The 22540-nt window shown below is 41.4% G+C and overlaps 1 protein-coding gene across 2 annotated transcripts; it reads right to left on the bottom strand.

Moving 5' to 3' along the window:
- Nucleotides 1-6: 6 nt before the first annotated feature.
- LOC139534355 (protein NDRG2) lies at nt 7-22540 on the bottom strand. 2 transcript variants are annotated; one of them, XM_071333445.1, is made up of 16 exons: nt 22055-22540; nt 5827-5920; nt 5088-5129; nt 4791-4896; nt 4329-4449; nt 3611-3673; nt 3362-3422; nt 2990-3076; nt 2200-2256; nt 1902-2005; nt 1765-1803; nt 1553-1604; nt 1387-1434; nt 1234-1269; nt 946-997; nt 7-809 (listed from the first exon to the last, which is right to left on the bottom strand). In XM_071333445.1, exons 2-16 carry the CDS (start codon nt 5899-5901, stop codon nt 646-648), a joined length of 1107 nt encoding a protein of 368 aa, XP_071189546.1. In that variant the 5' UTR covers nt 5902-5920; nt 22055-22540; the 3' UTR covers nt 7-645. The 2 variants fall into 2 exon arrangements, with proteins under 2 accessions (XP_071189546.1, XP_071189547.1); XM_071333446.1 differs by lacking the exon at nt 22055-22540 and adding an exon at nt 13814-13948.

Here is a 22540-nt window from a genome sequence, read left to right on the forward strand (position 1 = left end):
AAAAAATTAAAAAGACCACACATGTTTTATTAAAGGAGTTGACAGACACACATTTTCATTATAAGTATTTCTGCTGTAGTCTTTTTTCCCTTGTATTTCATACTTTAAAATAAAGATAATTTAAAAAATAATATTACTATGACATTATTGTCATTGTCATTATTAATAGTGTTAATATCATCATAATCTTTCTCATTATCATAATTATTTCTACTGGTGAACACTAAGGTGAGATCGCTACAGGTCACTTCCACTCTCTAGGTTAATAGGCTCTATTGGCTGACAGATGTTCCGATAGAGGGGGAGAGAGGACTGCCGACGCCCCTAAAACGCCCTGTCCTTGCTACCCTTTTCCTTATTTTCCCTCCCTTGTTCCTAAAAACTTCCTTTCTTCCATTCCCTTTTTTCGTTTATCCATTCCCTTTATCCTTCCCTGTCTGGGTGAAGAGATTAATAGATGACAGTGTTTAAGTAACTGTCTTTCATTCTCACTCTGTCCCTCTTCCTCTCCTTTACATCCACGTTCCCATAAAACCTTCTCTCTCTCAGCTGGTCCTCTGCCCTCTCTCCATTCCATTCCATTCTCCACCCCCCCCCTCCCCCCTCTCTCAGACACACTCTCAATCTCTGTCTCCCTAACTTTCTTCAGCAGGACACCTCCATGGTATGGGAGGGGCTGGGGGGCATCTGCCCACCCTGAGAGCTCTGAGACAGGGTACGAGAACGCTCGCGCTCCCCCTCCATGGAGTAAGAGGAAGACAGCGAGGTGGTGCGTGAACGAGACAGACGGGTCATGACGGACGATGCCACTGTGGGAGAGGGAGCAAGAGGGAGGGTGGAAAAGAGCGAGAGAAGGAGGATAATTAGATTGATACAGAGAGACAGTAGCACAAAAGGTCACAGTGGGTCGTCATAGCCACATATTACAAACTGAGGCAAACTTACTGTAGCCCATCCCCTGAATGAAGTACTTGAAAGCCTCGGTCAATTTGCTGGGCTTTAAGTAAACACAGAAGGTACATTCGATTTTATCCATAAAATACGTAATATAAAATCTATATTTGTACAAGGACATAGACATGCAGGAATTACAATAGTTACTGGATGGTTAGTTGTATTCATAATGATAAGTGCTGTATTTCTGTATTAGCACCAAAACACATGTTAAATTCACAACTTGTATGAACTAAAAATATATGTATTTAACAACTTGGCATGTTTAATGTGTCTTACCTGGGTAAGCTGGGGAAGACCGCCAGCATCTGCCATCTGAAGAAGAAGATGAGGACAATTTTGTGTTTAGTAGCAACTGAGTGTCTGAGGAAAATGGCCTGTGTGTGTGGTTTGTTTTGAGGAATGAGGGGGTGATGAAGAAAGCTTGAGTACCTTGAGGAATGAGGTTGTTGTTGGGTCCAGTTTGCTGTTGCACTCCACCTGGTGGACATGGAGGGGAAAACTTGGAATTAAATCAACATCACTACACTCACTTCACCTGGGTGTGTTCGATGCCTACATGGTAGGCCTACATTAAGATAGAAAGACGAAAACGTACAGCAGCCTCCTCATAAGGTGCCTGATCCCCGACCACCAGCATCACAGGACACCTGAGAAAGAAGAGAGAGAGATAGACAGAGAGAGACAAAGACAAAGAGATAGATTGAGAGAGACAGAGAGACTCTTAGGTATATTCAATGGAAAGAGTGAGAGACCTATTCCATACTATTGTCACAGCTGATGTAAGTGGTCTGATGGTGAAATGCTTACTTGAAGTTGCTGGTACGGTCAATGATCAGATCCCTACGGCTGGAAAAGAGGAAAGGAAAGGTTACACTATTGTAGGTTTGTTAGTGTGTATGTGTGCACGCGTGCATGTGAGCCTGTGTGTGTGTGCCTGTGTGTACCTGTTGTAGCCCCTCCAGAAAAGCTCGATGTTGATGAGGTTGGGGGCTTTGGAGATGCGATCTCTGTGTGACTTCACCAGGTCTGCGTTAGCTGACATCTCCTCCTACAAACCAAGACAGAAATGATACAATAACAATGTGAGTTTTATAAGATAAAGAAAACCCCACATCGGGTTCCAGTCTATGATAACACACACATAATTTGATACCACCCACCCACGCACACACACACAGACACACACGCACACATATGCATGCATGCACGCGCGCAAGTACGCACACACACACACACACACACCTGACTGAAGAGATGACTCAAGATCTGCTCCGTGAGGGAGGATGTCAGGGTGGTGATCTGGAAACAGAAAGAAAGAAAGAGAGAGATTGAGAAATAAAGAGAGACAGAAAGAGAGAGAGAGATAGAGAAATAGCGAGAGAGAGAGAGGTATAGTTAGGACAAATCAATAACAGCTTAGTCAATATCATGTATACAGTAAAACCACCATGAATACAATTCCACTATCTATTTTCCTCATCTACATGTTACTTTATGAAATTGCCAACGTAATCAAAATATCCCATTGTCTGAGACAGTAATGACTGTTTATTAACTGCTAGATCAAGAGTAATGGATATATGCACTGGTAATTGAGTATCCACTTGAATTGTAGTGTAGATGTCAACACAACAACACAGAAGAGTAATGGTGATATTGAATAGGATATGGGATTGATATTGTCAAATTGATAGAAATGCTGATAGTACTCATGAATATAGTCAAAAATCTTCTGGGAGTATTGATAATGATAATATTTCATGCTAATGTTGCCAGTATTATACAGATGTAGGATCTTAATTTGATCACTCTTTTTTTGCAGAGAATTTTCCTGCATGGCAGGAAAATGCAAACTTGTAGTACATTTGTGTTTTTAAAAGGCTAAATGTTGTCATTTCCAGTTTGACGTTTCCAGTTGCGGCATGATTATTTTCCTGCTATAGCAAAGTGGCTGAAATGAAGATCCTACATCTGTAAGCACATAGCTCAAATTAAGATGCTACATCTGTGAGCATATTGAAGAGACAGTAACCTTCTGGGCAGCCCAGTCCATCCACCCTCTAGCCTGAGGGTCAATGTTGACGAGAACGAGACCTTCAACTGAGTCTGGGTGGGCCATCTGAGAGGACGGAGGAGAGAGAAGGAAAGAGAGAGAGAAAAAAATAGGTCAATTGTATGATGAGACTGTTGAATTGTAGAAATTGAAAAAAGAAGCGAGCATTGGTATCCACTGTGGAGAGCACCATATAGCAAATATATGCTAACCCATGTTAGTCCAATGCACAGACTACCAAGAGACTGCCTAGCAGAAGCTAACAGAATGGTATACTGTGATTTCTCCCAGGGCAGCTGTATGAACTGATACAGGGGGCGGTAACATGACAAGGAGAAATCAGACGCTCACTGTGAACCTGGAGAGAATGTAAGCCCCAGCTCCCACTCCAACTCCGATGACAGAACGGAAACTAGAACAGTGAGAGAGAACAAACTGATTGACAGATGTTCTATTAGGGCCAATATGTCTGTGTTTCAGTGTTGTGAACTCCAGTAGATGTTTTTGAAACTACGTTATAAAATACTATTTTGCTTTATAGTGGACATGCTGGTAAACGAGCGAGTATTATGTCATGACGGTGAAATAAGTCTGACTCACTTGAAATATGTCAGCACAGCAGGGATCATCTCTGCAATTTGCTCCATGGACAGATACTGGTATCTAAAAAACATGAGCGGGAACATGTTTATTATGAACACTTAAATACAAAACATGCACACACACACACTAGGATTGGGCGGTATACTGTACATACCGGGGTATTTTGAAATAGTGACGATATGATTTTCAATACCGTCAACAGAAAATATACCAAATAAATTGAGCCAGTCACATGGGATGTTTGCTCACGTGGCGCAAACGGAAGTTTCATGTTAAACTTGAAATTCAATACTAATGTTTGCCGGCTAAACGTCTCATAAGTTAACTAGCTATCTAAGATGTGCCAAATACATTGTCTCCAGCTCAGGGCTCCAGCTATGCATTTGGTTTGCTAACTTGCTAGCTATAGGTGGCTAGCTTGCAAGATCAAGCTTAATGGTAACAGCAGAGACAATCAATCCCCTCCTGGATCAAGTGTGAATCGCCTTTTGAGACAGTTGTATAGCATTATTAGCTGGGTTGTCTGTCCTTGCATTTCGTTGATGTTTGCTTGCGCTTGTTAGCATTAAGCTAGTGTCCGCTATGGGAATTCCCTAGTACTTTCTTAGCATTTGTTAGCAGTATGGTACAGGAACGGTATTAAGTTATGAAAATCTGTATACAGCCCAACCCTAACACACACAAACGCACGCACGCACACACATGATATGCATACCCCATAGGATAGGTGGCAGCCCCCTCCTCTTGGCCAGGAGCGTCAATGTGGACCAGAGTGAAGTTTTTCACTATCTCCTGCATCTCCTCAAATTTAAACAGAGGAGAGAAGCAGCTTTTACCTGTGAGAGGGAGAGAGAGAAAGAGCGAGAGAGAGACAGAGATAGGAGAGAAAGGGAGAAAGGGAGAGAAAATGGGAGAGAGAGAGAAAGCAAGAGTGAGAAAGAGAAAGTGAGAGAATTACAACTTGAAAAGCATAAATGAAGAAAGGGCAGGTGCTGAACTGAAGGGGAAACTCAAAATGAAAGAGGGAAAATTGCTGGAGGGGATGAGCGGGGAAAGGTATACAAAAAAAGAGAGATGAAAGAGAAAGACAGAGTAAGAGCATGAGAGCGAGGGGGAGAGAGAAATAGCCAGAAAAAGAGAGAGAGAGAAATATTAAGAGGTAAAGAGAGAGACTCACTGTCCAGACCCACATCGTGGAAGGTGAGGATGGCGGGACGGCGTGTGTTAGAGGTTCCATGGAGAGTCACGTGGAGGAGACCATGAGGTGTCTCAATACTGTGTTCCTGGAGGATGACAGAGAGAGAGAGAGAGTTACCTACAAGTGCACATATGAACATTCAGGCACTAATACACACATACACATATGTAACACGTACGCACACAAATATATGTTGAGAAAACATACTTTCACGTGACACGAGACACATGCACACACATACCGTACGTACAGTAACAGGAGAATAAACAATCTTACCTGGCCCTGGTCCAACAGTATTCGAGCTGCAGCCTCAGCATCCTAGCAAGATGGATAGAAACCATGATGCAGCCAAAACAAGACACATTTCCGGCCACACAAGACCATTGTGAAATACATCTGGAACCTCTCTGGGAAGCTAATGTGCAGCTGTTCATTGGCAAAGACATTTCACAGAATCAACCCAGAATCAACCCACTAACATGAGTCCTGAGCCCGTATTCACAAAGAGTCTCAGAGTGGGAGTGCTGATTTAGGATCAGTTACTATATTAATTATGATTATATGGATAGATGGGGCCTGATCCTAGACCAGCACTACTACTCCGAGCCATTTTGTGAATATGCCTTTGAGTCTGCAGTTCCCCTAACTGTCCACCGCCTGCAGTTGGCAGCAGTGAGAGTACATATCCCGACCATACTCTCCAGCTCTGCAGTATATAACAACATCAGGGAGAGAGGAGCCTCTCATCTCTCACACCCTCAGGGTGACATCAACCGAGCTCTCATATCTGAGCCAGCCTAGCAACTACACACATACACGTACACACACAAAATACAGTATAAACATGTATGTGGTATGTGGAAATAGGGTGTGGCAGCATGTATGTATGATGAGGCTGGATGAGGGGGTATATATGTAATGTGTGTATGTGTGAGAGTTGAGGTTGCAAGCATGTGTGTATGACAGAGGGTGGAAGGTCCTGTATATATACGTGGGTGTGTGTACACTCACTGACCTTTGCAGGATCGGGCTGACCCGGAAGTAAAGGCTTCTCCTCCGTAATGGCGATCTCCTGCATCTCGGTCGTCATGGCGTCACTTGTTCACGTCCTACAAAGATAAATGAATGTATACATGAATATATATTCTAATATTATAGCATCTCTCTCTCTTTTTATTTTTTCTCTCTCTGTTTGTCTCTCACAAACACACACACATACGAACACACACACACACACATGAATATAGACACACATGAACATAGACACACATGAACACACACACACACACACACACACACACACACACACACACACACACACACACACACACACACACACACACACACACACACACACATGAATATAGACACACATGCACACACATGAACATATACACACATGAACATATACACACATGAACATAGACACACATGAACATATACACACATGAACACACACATGAGCATAGACACACATGAACACACACACATAAACATAGACACACATGAACACACATGAACATAGACACACATGAACACACACACATAAACATAGACACACATGAACACACATGAACACACACATGAACATAGACACACATGAACATGAACACACATGAACACACACATGAACATAGACACACATGAACATAGACACATATGAACACACACATGAACATAGACACACATGAACATGAACACACATGAACATAGACACGCATGAACATAGACACACATGAACATGAACACACATGAACATAGACACACATGAACATAGACACACATGAACATAGACACACATGAACACACACGTGAACATAGACACACATTAACACACACATGAACATAGACACACATGAACATAGACACACATGAACATAGACACACATGAACATAGACACACGTGAACATAGACACACATGAACACACACATGAACATAGACATGAACATAGATACACATGAAAACACACATGAACACACATGAACACACATGAACATAGATACACATGAACACACACATGAACATAGACACACATGAACATAGATACATATGAACATAGACACATATGAACATAGACACACATGAACTAGATACACATGAACACACATGAAAACACACATGAACATAGATACACATGAACATAGACACGCACACTCACTCACGCACACAGTGCACAAACGCACACCTATTTTGATCTTCTATCCTCGTGGGGACCTAACATGGATTTCCATTCAAAATCCTATTTTCCCTAATCCCTAATCCGTCTCCCTAACCCAAACCTTAAACCTAACTCCTAACCCTAAACCTAACCCCTTACCCTTACTATAATTCTAACCCTAATTGCAACCCTAACCCTAACCCTAATCCCTAAATTTAAAATAGCCTTTGTCATCATGGGTATGTGGGAAATGTCCCCAGGAGGGAGAATATTTCTTGCTTTATCCTACAGCATAAATATATTGGTTTACTAATCTGGTACCTTCACAGTTCTATGGGACTCTAGAAGTGAATTAATAATTAGAGTTGAAATTAAAATGAACTCTAAATAATTAACTGGGAAGACAAGAGGAAGAAAAATAATGAAGTGATAGAGAGATAAAGTGGTAGAGACAGACAGGCAGGCAGGCAGACACAGGCAGGCAGACAGACAGACAGACAGACAGGCAGACAGACAGGCAGGCAGACAGACAGGCAGGCAGGCAGGCAGGCAGGCAGGCAGACAGACTAGGGGAAAACTTGAGCACCTATTACCATCTAGCAGACTCGTGGCTTGCTAGGGAGTTGTTGATGAAGACAGAGGTTGGGCCTAAACAGCCCGTTTCATCATTTTTTAAAGTCTTAACCTTATCCCAAAACGTAACCCTTACCATACCCAGGTTTTAACCAAACCCTTACCTACTTTGGCTTCACCTATAGACATTTACATTTGACCTGAACATTGGCTGGGGGACCTCGTTTAGAAACCAATAGCCTGACTCCTCCCTGTGTGTGGGTGTGTGTTCGGCTTTGACTGTTCATAGCTAGAGCTGTGTGTGTGTGTGTGTGTGTGTGTGTGTGTGTGTGTGTGTGTGTGTGTGTGTGTGTGTGTGTGTGTGTGTGTGTGTGGCCCCTAGGGTGCCTGTGATTAGTCATCAGAGAGCGTCACCCCGGCACACAGTCTGCACACATCTGTCGTTCTCCCGCCCCCTCTGTCCTTTGCTCTTTTTCCTTCACTCTTTCTCCCCCCCCCCTTCTCTCTGTTTGTCTCTGTCCCTTTCTCTATTTCTCTCCTTCTGTCTCCCCCTGTATATTTCTCTCTTCACAGCGACTTGGTCTTATCAGGCTCATTGGAGTGCTGTGGTCTTGGCAAGGAGTTTGGTGGCACAATTTGGAAAAAATGACTTCATTACTTATCAGTAACACACAGACAAAGACACACAGTCACACGCACACGCTCACGCACACACACACACACACAAACAGTAGAAATACACCTTCCACAATAATTGAATACTCCTAAATCTCAGATATAAGCATCCTAGATATAAGAATCAATATTTCAGGTTGACAAATACCACATAATCAACTTGTGCCACATACTTTTAATTTTCATTTGGTCGTATCAAATCGGCCGTGTCCGAAATTGTAACTTGTGGCTAACTAGTGGAGAATCCCTCTCCTAGAATTATCTTGCCTATTCTGTCAGGCAGTGGACATTTAGAAACAGGATATCCCTCAGAAGCAGAGAAAAAGAAGAATAAGAAACTCATCCATCATATCAGAATGAACCAGCCAGTTACATAAAAAAATTACATTTCGTCTTACAATATTTACTGTAACATACTGTCAGTGTTGTACTCTGTTATTGTGAGATAGTGGTTGTAGCTAAACTATAATCTGTTTTCCCTTCATAATAGTATTAGCATAGCTAATGTAATGTAGATGCATGTTAATTAGCATGTTAGCAAGCGACTGGATGTCAAAGGCCTCATTACAGCAAACTCATTACGTGGAAGGACTTGGCTATCAGAGAGAAAATCATCAAATCCAATTGGTTATACACAATACAAACCATAATAATAAATAACAATGTGAATGTACAGCGTGTATGGAAAGTTTTCAGACCCCTTGACTTTTTCCACATTTTGTTTCGTTACATCCTTTTCCCTTCATCAATCTACACACAATACCCCACGATGACAAAGCAAAAACAGGTAAAAAAAAAAAAAAAAATACATATTTACATAAGTATTCAGATCCTTTACTCAGAACTTTGTTGTAGCACCTTTGGCAGCGATTAGAGCATCGATTCTTCTTGGATATGACTCTACAAGCTTGGCACACCTGTATTTGGGAAGTTTCTCCCATTCATCAGATCCTCTCAAGCTCTGTCAGGTTGGATGGGGAGCGTTGCTGCACAGCTATTTTCAGGTCTCTCCAGAGATGTTCGATCGGGTTCAAGTCCGGGCTCTGGCTGGGCCACTCAAGGATATTCAAAGACTTGTCCTGAAGCCACTCCTGTGTTGTCTTGGTTGTGTGCTTAGGGTTGTTGTCCTGTTGGAAGGTGAACTTTCGCCCCCAGTCTGAGGTCCTGAGCACTCTGGAGCAGGTTTTTATCAAGGATCTCTCTGCTCTGTTGATCTTTGCCTTGATTCTGACTAGTCTCTTAGTCCCTGCTCCTGAAAAACATGTTTTTTGCTCTGACATGCACTGTCAACTGTGGGACCTTATATAGACAGGTGTGTGCCTTTCTAAAGCATGTCAAATCAATTGAATTTACCACAGGTGGACTCCAATCAAGTTGTAGAAACATCTCAAGGATGATCAATGGAAACAGGATGCACCTGAACTCAATTTCTTGTCTCATAGCAAAATGTCTGAATATTTATGTAAATAAGGTATTTCAGTATTTTTTTGAAATACATTTGCAAAAATTTCAAAAAGAACTTTTGCACTTTGTCATTATGGGGTATTGTGTGTAGATTGCTGATGATTTTTTTTTGATTTAATCAATTTTAGAATAAGGCTGTAACGTAACAGAATTTGGAAAAAGTCAAGGGCTATTAATTATTTCCGAAGGCACTATATATCAGCTCTCTGCAAATCAACTCAGACAATGACATTGCATCACAACAGTATTTCATAAAAAGATCAGCAACAATGTGTTATCTACTGCCAGGGATTGTTAGTTAGGTATCGACTGGACAGAGAAAATAATTAACTTAACACCAATATTTCACACATACTGTACTTCCCTCCATTACACATCATCTCCATGTCGACTCAGTCCCTGCTAAAGAACTTGAATCCTCCCTAAGTCCCTCCCTACCTCCTTGCCTACCTCCCTCCCTCTATACATCCATCTCCCTTTCCCTCTCTTTCTTTTGCCCTATCCTTCTCTCTCAAACAAACTCTCTTCCTTTCTCTCTCCCTCTCTCAAACACACACACTCTCTCTACCTCTCTCCCCCTTTTTCCGTCTATCTCTCTCTCTCTCTCTCTTTCAGTGAGTCAGTGTGTTTTAGAGCATGTAATAACTGTTAAACTGCTCAGGGAATATGTCACTACAGAGCGAGAGAGGGGAGATCGAGAGAGAGGGAGAGAGAGGGGAGGGCTAAGAGACTGTTGCCAGCTGAAAAACAACACACACACACACAGTCTCTCTCCCTCCTTCTCCCTTTCTTTCTCCCTCTCTCTCCAGTTTGTTCTTGGAATTATGGATGTTTTTCAACCGCTGCTTAGCTTCTGTTATCATTTCCTGAAGCGATGGGCAGGCTGACACGGTAATCAGCTTTTAAGCACCAAAAATTAACTCTCACTGGATAATTGTGTATACACAAGCTTTTCATGTTGCGCAATATTTCTATAGGCTATGCAACTGCACGAGAAAACAGAGTGATGACTCTACTAAAAAGAGGAGGATCCCATCAGCTTTCTATAGGCTACGCTTACTATATTTATTTCTCCACATTTCTAATAATAAGCACATTGCTTATCTTTACAACAGGAGTATAGCCTACCTGGCTTGCATGAAAATGAACTATGGGAAAAGTGTCCTCCATTCGCTATTTAAGTGTATAGATAACATGTATTTTTCCCCTGCCAGTTTTGAGACAGGTGCATTAAAATGGTCCATTCTAAATCAAAACAAATTTCACACATATACTATTTAGTATATGTAAAGACAAGATTAAATCAAGAATAGTCTGATGTGTAACAATATTAGCCTATCACTTGTGAATTATATATTATCACTTGTGAACGATGCCCAGCGTAAGGCAAGAGAAAATGCCTTTTTTGCGACTTTTTCGAATCATAGTAGCACACCTCATGTAGCCTAGCCTAAAGCCTAACTGGCATAAGCATTGCGTGAGTTACAATTTAGGGAAGATAATTTTCACCATAAAAATGCACCTTTATAATAAAAGCATTACATGCATAATCGCATTTGCAGTCACTTTAAAAAATTGTGTTTTCCCCCTAACGGAACATTCGCGCTTATAGCCTACTGCCGTGTGCGCATTGCTGCGCTTATAATGTGAAAAAATAGCCAAATAGTTTATCACATTTTAAGCATAATGTTCTGATCTGTTGCGTGAGCCTCATTGCTTAAAAAAGTTTTTGGGATGCAAGTGGTTGTATTAATTTGGGATCTATCTCATCCCACAACTGTCCCAGACTATATTTGGAATATTTATTTATCGCACAGAATAGAATAGGTTGACTTTTGTACTACGGGGGATAGTAGCTTGACATAGACTGGTGCTTTTGCTGTTCGTTAGGCCTTCTCATTTTGTTGGCTGACGAAAAGTAAATGTGGACAGTTCATCCAATATCTTCAATATGCACCTCGGAATTGGATAAAGACGCATGCAGTGCATCCCCGAAGGGCCTGTGAGAAAGACCCGATCACGTGATGGAGAGCCATGTGCGTGAGAGGTGCTTCGCAGCACACAGTACTCAGGGAGAAGTGAACAACAGCCACTGGCCGCAAAAGTCACAGATTTTTTTTAGGGTGCATTACAGCCACACAAAGGGGATGCCGCCAGGAAATTCGAGGCATTATCAAGGCGAGGCATTATGCTTGTGAATGAGAGACTGATGAAGTGTGTACAGCCTGCGGAAAAAACAAACAGAGCTCATGCCTTTCAAGCGACTTTTTTCAAATCATCATTAGAGTCGCATCATGCAGCCTTACAATGTATTAAAAATAAAAACATATAGCCCTATGTTTGTATCACAACTAAAGTTACATTAATAACTCTAAATTAAGCATATAGGAGTACCTATTTCTTTGCTAACCACTCAACACAGAATAGCTGCATGTGCGCACTCCCTCGTTTGGAGAAAATATACTTTCTATTTTATCCAGCTTTGTTAAATTCTATTCTTCATACTATAAAATAATATAAAATAATGCCACGGAATTCTAACCAAATCGTGTCTGCTAAATGAACTAATGTAGCCACATCCATATGGCATAGCCATATCAGGACTTAACATAAAGACAACTCAGAGTATGCTATTCTGTTCTTCATATCATGTTTCTTTAGACCTGTCTAAAATAAATAATGGATTTATTGTGAAGGTGTAGGCTATATTACATGGATTTATTAGACTACTGTGTAGATGTTCCAAAGGTCTGTATCAGTGGCTTTTAGGCTTTGTGTGGAAGACAGGAGATGCTAAATGTGTTCATGTTAATTAACGGTCAATCATCGTGAGATCGACAGTTATTTGACAATCACCGGCTGATGAAATTTCGATACCGCCACAGCTCTACCCTTGACACAGAATCATTACTGTTCTATATCATTTATTTATATCTCATCGTTCTGAAAATGCAACCCAGGTATGAGGTACAGTATCAGAGTAACTCATGGATTCACCATCAAATACACGGATATTACTCGATATTAACATCGTTCGGCGCTCTACTTCAAGTGAGCTTTGATTGCTAGCTTTGAACTGTTATCAATCAGTCTTGGATCGCTTTACAAAATGCTGTGACTGATGGATAGACTTATTGCACTACAGAGACTACCAAGTGTTACAGTATTGACACAGATATGGGCCTGTATTCATCTAGCGCTGATCTAGGATCAGCTACTCTTTCTCTGAGACACTTGATATTTTTAATATATATTTATATATTTTTTTTAGCTTTTTTTAACACAAGCCCTGCTCTCTCTATTGGCTCTGTGCATAGAAGAGGATCATGAGTGGATTTGATAACAAACACAGAAGCATAGCTAGAGGATTAGCAAGTTATCTGAGGAAACATCCTTCTGGCCGCTATTCTCTACACAGAGACGGATCTTTCTCAGTACACAGATGAAAAAATCCTTCTCTGATGCAAGGCTAATACAGGTCAGTGCCTTTTTTATCTGCTTTGTGCCTCTCTGGTCTCTGTTGGTTCTCTGTTCACCCTTCATTGATCAATCCTTGACTGACTGACCAGAGAGTCTACTCCACTCCACTCTAGACACCTAGTCTATAGTTGCAACATACACACCGCCAACTATAGGCCATAGTCAACAGAGCATCATGAAAACCTCTGGACTCTACAGACCCCTCAAGGACCTGAATTAGGGACACCTGCTCTAAAAGCTTGCACTATCCTTACAGGGTTGTCTGCCTAAAGCGATAAAATAGAAAATAAATCTTATTTCTATGAAAAAGCACTGTTAAAGTAAGTGAATCCCTGTAGTAGAATATCAGAGTTGCGGAGTCGGACATTACTTTCTCCAAATGTCTTATTTCTGGGTGGCTTCAGGATATTCAGGATCTATAGCTCACATCCTGCTGCTCACTGAGGTGTGTCCAGTGTTACTGTGTTCCTGTGCTGAGTGCTAACACTACTGTGTGTGTGTGTGTGTGTGTGTGTGTGTGTGTGTGTGTGTGTGTGTGTGTGTGTGTGTGTGTGTGTGTGTGTGTGTGTGTGTGTGTGTGTGTGTGTGTGTGTGTGTGTGTGTGTGTGTGTGTTTGTGTGTGTTTGTGTGTGTGTGTGTGGCCTACTCACCCTGCGGTGCCCCTCTGAGAGGCCAATTCGTCTCTAACACACCTGCAGTCAGACGTGAGCTGAATAACTATCAGTTCACATTGATATATTTCTCGTTTTCCCTCTTTTTCTCAATAATATACCTCTTTCTTTTCTAGCTCTCTCGGTTTCGTCTCTCTACTTCTGTCTCTGTTTTGTCTCTGTCTGTATAGCTCTCTCTCTCTCTTTTGCCCTCTACTTCTATCTTTCTCTCTCCTCTCTGTACTCCCTATGTCTGTTGTCCTTTCTGTCTCTCTCTCCCTCTCTCTTCACCTTTCTCAGTCTCTTGTCAATCTCTTTCTATTACTCTGCCCCTACTATTCACATCTCGCTCAATCTTTATTTTCCGTTTCTCTCTCATTCACTCCCTCTCTTTTCCTTCTCATCTCTCTCAGACTATCTCTCTCCATCCAACAACAAGCTTCCAGTGAAAAGGGAAGCAGGGTAAACAACCATGTTGGCCCGGAGCTCCCCTCTCTCATTTGGCTCCTCTCTCTCTATTGCCCAAGCGCCAGACAAACACACACACACACACTAAGTAGAGTCTAAATCTGGAATGTAGGCTGAAAGGTTGAGATGATAAATATTCAACTCTGTGTTGTGGTGGGTGTGTGCGTGTGGACCAAGGTAATGTTGCTTCTCCATGGGAACATGCATATTAAACACCTAGGTGTATACAGTGGTGTAAAGTAAGTAAGTAAAAATACTTGAAAGTACTTCTTAAGTAGTTTTGGGGGGTATCTGTACTTTACATTACTATTTATATTTTTGAAAACTTTTACTTTTACTCCACTACATTCCGAAAGAAAATAATGTACTTTTTAGCCCATACGTTTTCCCTGACACCCAAAAGTATTCGTTACATTTTGAATGCTTAGCAGGTCAAGACAAGGATCCAGTTCACAAACATCCCTGGCCATCTTCTGCTTTGTAATGTCTGGCTATCTGTAACCAAATAAATACAAATAAAATGGTGCTGTCTGGTTTCCTTAATGTAAGGGATTTTAAATTATTTATACTTCTTCTTTTACTTTTGATACACTACATGACCAAAAGTATGTGCTCGTCGAACATCTCATTCCAAAATCATTGGCCTTAATATGGAATTGGTCCCCACTTTGCTGCTATAACAGCCTCCACTCTTCTGGTAAGGCTTTCTACTACATTGGAACATTGCTGCGGGGACTTGCTTCCATTCAGCCACAACAGCATTAGTGAGGCCGGGTACTGATGTTGGGCGATTAGGCCTGGCTCGCAGTCAACGTTCCAAATCATCCCAAAATGGGATGGGGTTGAGGTTAGCGCTCCGTGCAGGCCAGTCAAGTTCTTTCACACCGTTCTTTCACACAACAAACCATTTCTGTATGGACCACGCTTTGTGCACTGGGGCAATGTCATGCTGAAACAGGAAAGGGCCTTCCCCAAACTGTTGCCACAAAGTTGGAAGCACAGAATTGTCTAGAATGTCGTTGTATGCTGTAGCGTTAAGATTTCCCTTCAATTGAACTAAGGGGCCTAGCCTGAACCACGAAAAACAGCCCCAGACCATTATCCCTCCTCCACCAAACTTTACAGTTGGCACTATGCATTGGGCCAGGTAGCTGAAGTAGTATTTTACTGGGTGACTTTCATTTTTAATTGAGTCATTTTCTATTAAGGTATCTTTACTTTTACTCAAGTATGACAATTGCTGGGCGCATATGCTGATTTCTCACATAAATGCACACATTCATTCAGAATGTGACAAAGCGAGTGCAACAACATCCGTAGGCTAGTTATTGGGTTCATAACTGTGCTTAAAACAACATTGCACAAGGAAACTGAACGTGATACATGGAAGCACTGCAAGACGAGGCTCTGCACTGCAGCTACATGTTGTTGTTTTTGCTGTTGTAGCTATGATGTATAGTAGAAGTAGAAGATCTGGTGGCTTATTCATGTTTTGAGTAGTTAGTCAAATGAGCAACTGATGTTACCAATACTGTGTGTGTATGAATAAGCTTATCTCTGTGTGTGAATGTGTGTCAGTAAAAAATCTGTTTGGTTTTGAACAAGTATGCCTAGGGTCCTATAACATATATTTTTTTTTTGCCTGATTAAGTTTTTCCCAAATTCCTTTTTCTCCGTTTTGTTTTTCCAGGTTTTGGTTTCCCCTGGGTTTTTTCCCAGGTTTTTCACTCTCAAAATCGCACTTTTTTAATAGAAAGACAGCTCAATTGGATGTTCTAAGTCCAAAACAATGCTTAAACCACATCAGGAGACCAGTTTTGAGGTCTGGGATTTTTTATTTACATTTTTGGGTTTAGTTAACTTTTAATTCCTGTGTACACCTAGCAAGGCTGTTGTTTAGTGGTGTTTTTTTTGCAAACATGTGATGGTAAAAAAAAGCCTTTCCATCTAACAGAATACTTTTCATTAGCATCTTCGCTAATAGCTACACAAAGTGGTAGCCGTTAGCGCACCGCACATACACAGAGAGTGGGAAATCTTATTGGCTCGTCAGAAAGTTGCAGGAAATTCGAATCACTGATGCATACTAATACATTTGCCCAAGTTTATCATAAGACATGAACAGATCATTCATTTAATACATTTAGTTGATTCCCTACTAAGTTCAACACACTTTTGAATATTGTATCAACTCTGTTTTAATGTCTGGATTCCGTGTGTCCGTCCACGTTTTCCTCAACGCAGATTTTATAGGGCCCGAGTGTAACTTTGAGAAGAGGCAAACAGAGAGCGAAAAAGCAGAGACCGAGAGAAAGACAGAAGGATAACATTTCTAAAGGAAAATAATCAGCAACTCTAGCCACCATGGAGATAACAAGAGGTGCCAAAGCTCTCCTAGTTGTTTTTCTCTCAACTCTTTACACTGTTTTTTTCCAGTTTTTTTCTGAGACCATAATGGTGCACCTGTTCATGAAAATGACTCAGTAGTTCACAGTGATTAAAATCAGGGCTAACCACTGTGCTACAATACTACACACTCAACCACTTGCACACACACACACACACACACCCCTACACACAAATTTCACCTTCAAGCTAGGGGATATCGCTAGGCAAGAGCTGATCAAGATATGACCAGTAACTGTAGGAGGCCACCGTGGAGCTGCAAGATGTCTTGGCTGCATTCAGTTTTCAACGAGGAGGTCAGCAAAGCCAACATTAATCCAACGCCTACCTGCTGTGTGAATAGCAAACTTGAATCTAAAACAATAAAACAATAGGAATCGTACCTTAAACATCTCTACAAATCAAATGCACATCAGAGTTGTATAATGTTATTCGGTTATCAGTGACAAAGTCAAATACACCAAGTCCAATATCAACCATGCACCTGTGGTGCAACCCACAACCTCAATCAGTTATCTACCAATCAACTGTAGCTTACATCAGACAGTGGCATCACAACAACATTTCAGAAATGCTCAACTGCAATGGGTTATCGGTTATCTACTGCCAGGTCTTGTTAGTTATTGACTGGCAGTGGTGTGTATCATGGATGCTAAGGGAAGCCAGGCTTCCCCAAAAAATGTACCAAGAAATAAAGAAAACAAATATTAATAATGTATCTTTCGTCTATCTGTGTTTCATAATGTTTCTTCAATTCACAAGAGGCTGAATGCATCTCACCGGAGAAAGCATCCAAGCGAGCGAAACAGCACCCTTCGGTTTCTGTATGTGTAGGTCACCTATTTGATGCTGCCTGGTCAAAAAGAGTTTGACATTGCTGCTGGCCGTAGCACTGAATGTAAGGGAAGCCAGCAAGCATTTGGCCTACCTTGAAAAAAAAAGTATAAAATAATAGCCGGTTAGTGTTGAGCTAAACTGAGTGAGCTCAACTGTGAATGGTCCTGGCACACCAAAAAAAAGTGTCAAGGGAAGCCAGTTTGGATTTGGCTTCACTCCAATCACATCACATCGACAGCAATACGTCATTGACAGAAACAACTTGAATTGTTGCATCTCGTTCTGTTGTTGTTCTCTGGTGGCTAGCAAGCTAGCTAGCTAAAATTGGCCCATACCTAAATTAGCCACGGATGGAGATAGGGATTTGGACTTGTGGTTTTACTTAATTCTCTGTACTGGCCAATGATTAGAACAGCGATTCTAATCCAACCATAAATTCATACATTGTGCCCCTGGCCTGAGGGGATGGAAGTTCAATATGTAGCTAGGCTTATGAAGGCTTATGTTAACTAGCTAACATTGCGAATGAAAGGAAGTTAGGCTAGCGAGAAAGCATTTTAGCAAGGTAGCCTAGGACAACAGAAAATAAAAGCATGTACTGTATGACTGTATCCAGGCTGTATCACATCCGGCCGTGATTGGCAGTCCCATAGGGCGGCACACAATTGGCCCAGCGTCGTCCGGGTTTGGCCGGGGTAGGTCGTCATTGTAAATAAGAATTTGTTCTTAACTGGCTTGCCTAGTTAAATAAAGGTTCAATTTTTTTAAAGTCATAGACTGTTTCGTCAATATGAAAGAGAGTCCAAGTCCATATTATGGCAAGAACAGCTCAAATAAACAAAGAGAAACAACAGTCAATCATTACTTTAAGACATGAAGGTCAGTCAATCAGGAAAATTTCAAGAACTTTTAAAGTTTCTTCAAGTGCAGTCGCAAAAACCATCAGGCGCTATGATGAAACTGGCTCTCATGAGTACCGCCATAGGAATGGAAGACCCAGAGTTACTTCTGCTGCAGAGGATAAGTTCATTAGAGTTACCAGCCTCAGAAATTGCAACCCAAATAAATGCATCACAAAGTTCAAGTAACAGACACATCTCAACATCAACTGTTCAGAAATCAGGCCTTCATAGTTGAATTGCTGTAAAGAAACTACTAAAGGACACCAATAAGAAGAAGAGACTTGCTTGGGCCAAGAAACACGAGCAATGGACATTAGACCGGTGGAAATTTGTCCTTTGGTCTGGTTCCAACCACTGTGTCTTTGTGAGACGCAATTGGCCCAGCGTGGGTGAACGGAAAATCTCCGCATGTGCATTTCCCACCGTAAAAATTGTTGACACTGTCTGTGAATTATTTAGAATTCAAGGCACACTTGACCACAGCATTCACAGCACAGCGCACTAGTGACACTAGTGGTGGGCTAGGCACAATGCATGCTGACACGGTTGCCATGTGTAGGGTGTTTCCTCCGACACATTGGTGTGGCTTCTGGGTTAAGCAGGCGTTGTGTCAAAAAACAGTGCGGCTTGGCTGATTGTGTTTCGGAGGATGCATGGCTCTTGACCTTCGCCTGTCCCGAGTCCGAATATTGCAGTGATGGGACAAGACTGTAACTACCAATTGGATACATTTTTTAAATAATAATTAAATAAAAAAATGATCATAGTTAAAATTTGATGGTATTTTCTTAGTATCCCTGCAAATTGATATGGTACTGGTAGTGACCCTGTATATAGCATACATTCTCGTGTGTTTTTATTTGGTGTGTGTTTGTATTTATCTTATTTTCTTAACTTAGATATTGAATATTGCATTGTTGGGAAAGAGCTCGCAAGTAAGCATTTCACTGTACTTTTTACACCTGCTGTATCCTGTGCACGTGACAAATAACCTTTGATTTGAAAATGGAATACATCGCTCGTTGAGACTGTTGCAAAACATGAGTCAGTACGAGTTGTGAAAGAGATGATTTTATACATTTGGGGATCGAAAATGGATCCACCCACACACCAAAAAACAATGCATATCTTACAGCACTAAACCAGCCTCCGCCACACACAAACACCCCGTCACACACACATCACTTCCACACACCCCCACCTACACACACACACACACGAACACATATCTGAGGGCTTCCCACCGAAACACCATAAGGTACCACCCTACCACCCATAGCTAAATGGACCCAGCGATAGAAACATGAATGAGGGAGGGAAGCAGAGAGGGTTTTGATGGTTATAAATATGGTTGTGCTGAGCGGCTGTGAGCGCTGTGTGTGTGTGTGAGGGCGGTGTGGGAACAGACAGAGTATTGTCCTGCCTGGCCTATCTGTGTCTGGCCCTGAGCCACAGCTAAAAGAGACATGCTGTACTGTACATGGATAGAGACTGACAACTCACTGATACAGTCAACAACACGGCTAGAGAGACATACTGTAGAACTGCATTCATACAGTCAACAACACAGCTAGAGAGACATACTGTAGAACTGCATTCATATCGTCAACAACACAGCTGGAGAGACACTGTAAAACTGCATTCATACAGTCAACAACACAGCTGGAGAGACATACTGTAGAACTGCAATGATACAGTCAACACAGCTAAAGGAGGGACATATTGTACATGGATACTGACAGCTCACTGACACAGCAACCACACAAACACAGTCAACACAGCTATAGTCAACTCACTGACACAATCAACTCACTAGCACAGTGAACACAGCTAAAAGAAACAGCTAAAGGAGGGGCATATTGTACAATGACTACACAGTCAACTCGATGACACAGTCCACACTGCTAAAAGAACACAATCAACTCAATAGCACAGCCAACACAACTAAAGGAGGGACAGGCTGTATACCGACACACACAGTCAACTCACTGACAGTCAACAATAGAGCAAAAGATGAGACGGTGCATTATTTTTGACCATGTAGCGAATAGGGTACCATTGCGGAATACCATACTGTTCAGTGACAACAGTCAACTCACTGCCACATTCAGCAAAGCAAAAGGAGACACACTGCACCCTAACATAGTGAAGATACTCAAGGAGACACATACAATAACACAGTCAACACAACACCATTCCAAATACCATGGTCAGCATAAGAATAGACACATTCCCTCTTAGTGGTAACTGGAGACATCAGTAGTGGGCTTGGTAGAGATTCCCAATGCCTTAACGTCCAATAATAGCAGGGTAGACCTACTTAAAATATGCCACTCCAAAAGGACCTTCAGCACCCCACCCACCAACTGCTTGGAATGACAACAACTCAATATTTACATGATAAATATGTTTACAACCAGGTGTGTGTGTTTGTGTGTGCGCGTAAGCCATTTGCTGTAGCCTACATATCTGAGATGTTTGAAATGTACGGAAAACAACATGAACGTCGATGAGTCGACATGCAGCGCGAGCTGTGCGACACACCTCCGTTTGACATTGACACACATTTCCCCCGTGGCGCGCGCGCACCAACAGCCTCGCAGCCTGGGGTCGATCCCCATCTCCCAGCCCGAGACACACACAAATACAAACGCATAAGGCATATCAATATGACTTGAACACCGTTACAAGCCTATAGATTTACATTTTGGCCAACATTTTGAAATTAAAAAAACAAGAGCGTCTGATTGGAATATGAGGAAGGGGTAGAAGGGGGCGGGGGCATATAGTAGGCTAATGTCCCTTCAGAGTTCAAGTTCATGCTTATTTCGTGTAATTCAATCAATGTCAGTATTCGGAAACAAGCTTCCCGTGGTTTCAGTCTGGTTTTATCGGGTTTTCTGTTCTGTCTGGGGAGTGAAAACTATGAACAAAGACCATCAATTGCAGCACCACAGGAACACTCTCTCACACACACCACAAAACGGCTTTAACCTATTAACCGTCGTGAAAATATTTTTTTGTATGCTTATCCCATTGTTTGTGATGATACAGAGCGTCTGCTAAACCATTTCTTTCTTGTTTTTTAAACTACTTATTTTTTTGGGGGGGGATTATTTGTGTATTAGTATTGCACTGTTAGACTGCACAGATGGAGCTAGAAACATAAGCATTTCGCTGCACATATTTTAACATCTGCTAATCTGTGTAAACGACAAAATTCATTTTGATTTGATTTGACCAGACACTGCAATGTTTAGTAGACTAGACAAGTGCATGGTTTGACTCAGCTGGGTAAAGATTGGGGTCACAACTCAAATGATCATAACAAACTGTAACATTCTCACCATGTACGCTTTTGCAGAATTGAAAAAATGCATCTACATCTCAATTTGGTGAATAAGTTGCAAGACGTTCTAGCTTTGTCCAATCTTGTCCTAAACGGGTTGTTTTTTACTTGCATTGCTGCACGATTGCTGATGTTATTTGAAAATTAAGACAAAATACTTGCCTAAAATAACATGAGAAAAAAATATACCAACAGACAATGTTGGTAAATCTATTACATGTAATAGATGTAATAGTATCTATCTACAATCTATTACATGTAATAAAATAGTCTACTTACCTTAAGTCAACAAAAATGTTCAGACAAAATATGGACTATGCAAATCACACAACTCCTGTCTCTTCTTCTCTTCTTTAGTTATTTCTTGTGTTTCACACTTGTACCTCGTCGGAAGCTCCCGACAGTCTTTCTTGATATTTCACTTTCATCCACGTTTATTTTTCGCTGATCGTGTTTTTTTTACAGTCCTTTCTCCAGTAGGAAGACAAATCCTACAAATAATATGGACCCGTCAATCAAGCGACCAGTTACTTTACTATGATTTTAGGGGAGGACAACTATGTTGTTATCAGACATATCCGTTAGGCTGCCAATATTTAGAATATATTTTAATAAAAGCTTCAAACTGCAGGACTGTATCCTAAACTGATAGCTACAACGGTTATCTAACGACTAAATGGCGATGTGATATTGGCGAAAACTCTTCGTCTCACCCTCGGCTCCCCCTCTCTCGGTTATGGTAGGCGCCCGTTGTTGAAATTACTT

The sequence above is a fragment of the Salvelinus alpinus genome, chromosome 11 (genome assembly GCF_045679555.1).
Source record: "Salvelinus alpinus chromosome 11, SLU_Salpinus.1, whole genome shotgun sequence".
Lineage (NCBI taxonomy): Eukaryota > Metazoa > Chordata > Actinopteri > Salmoniformes > Salmonidae > Salvelinus > Salvelinus alpinus.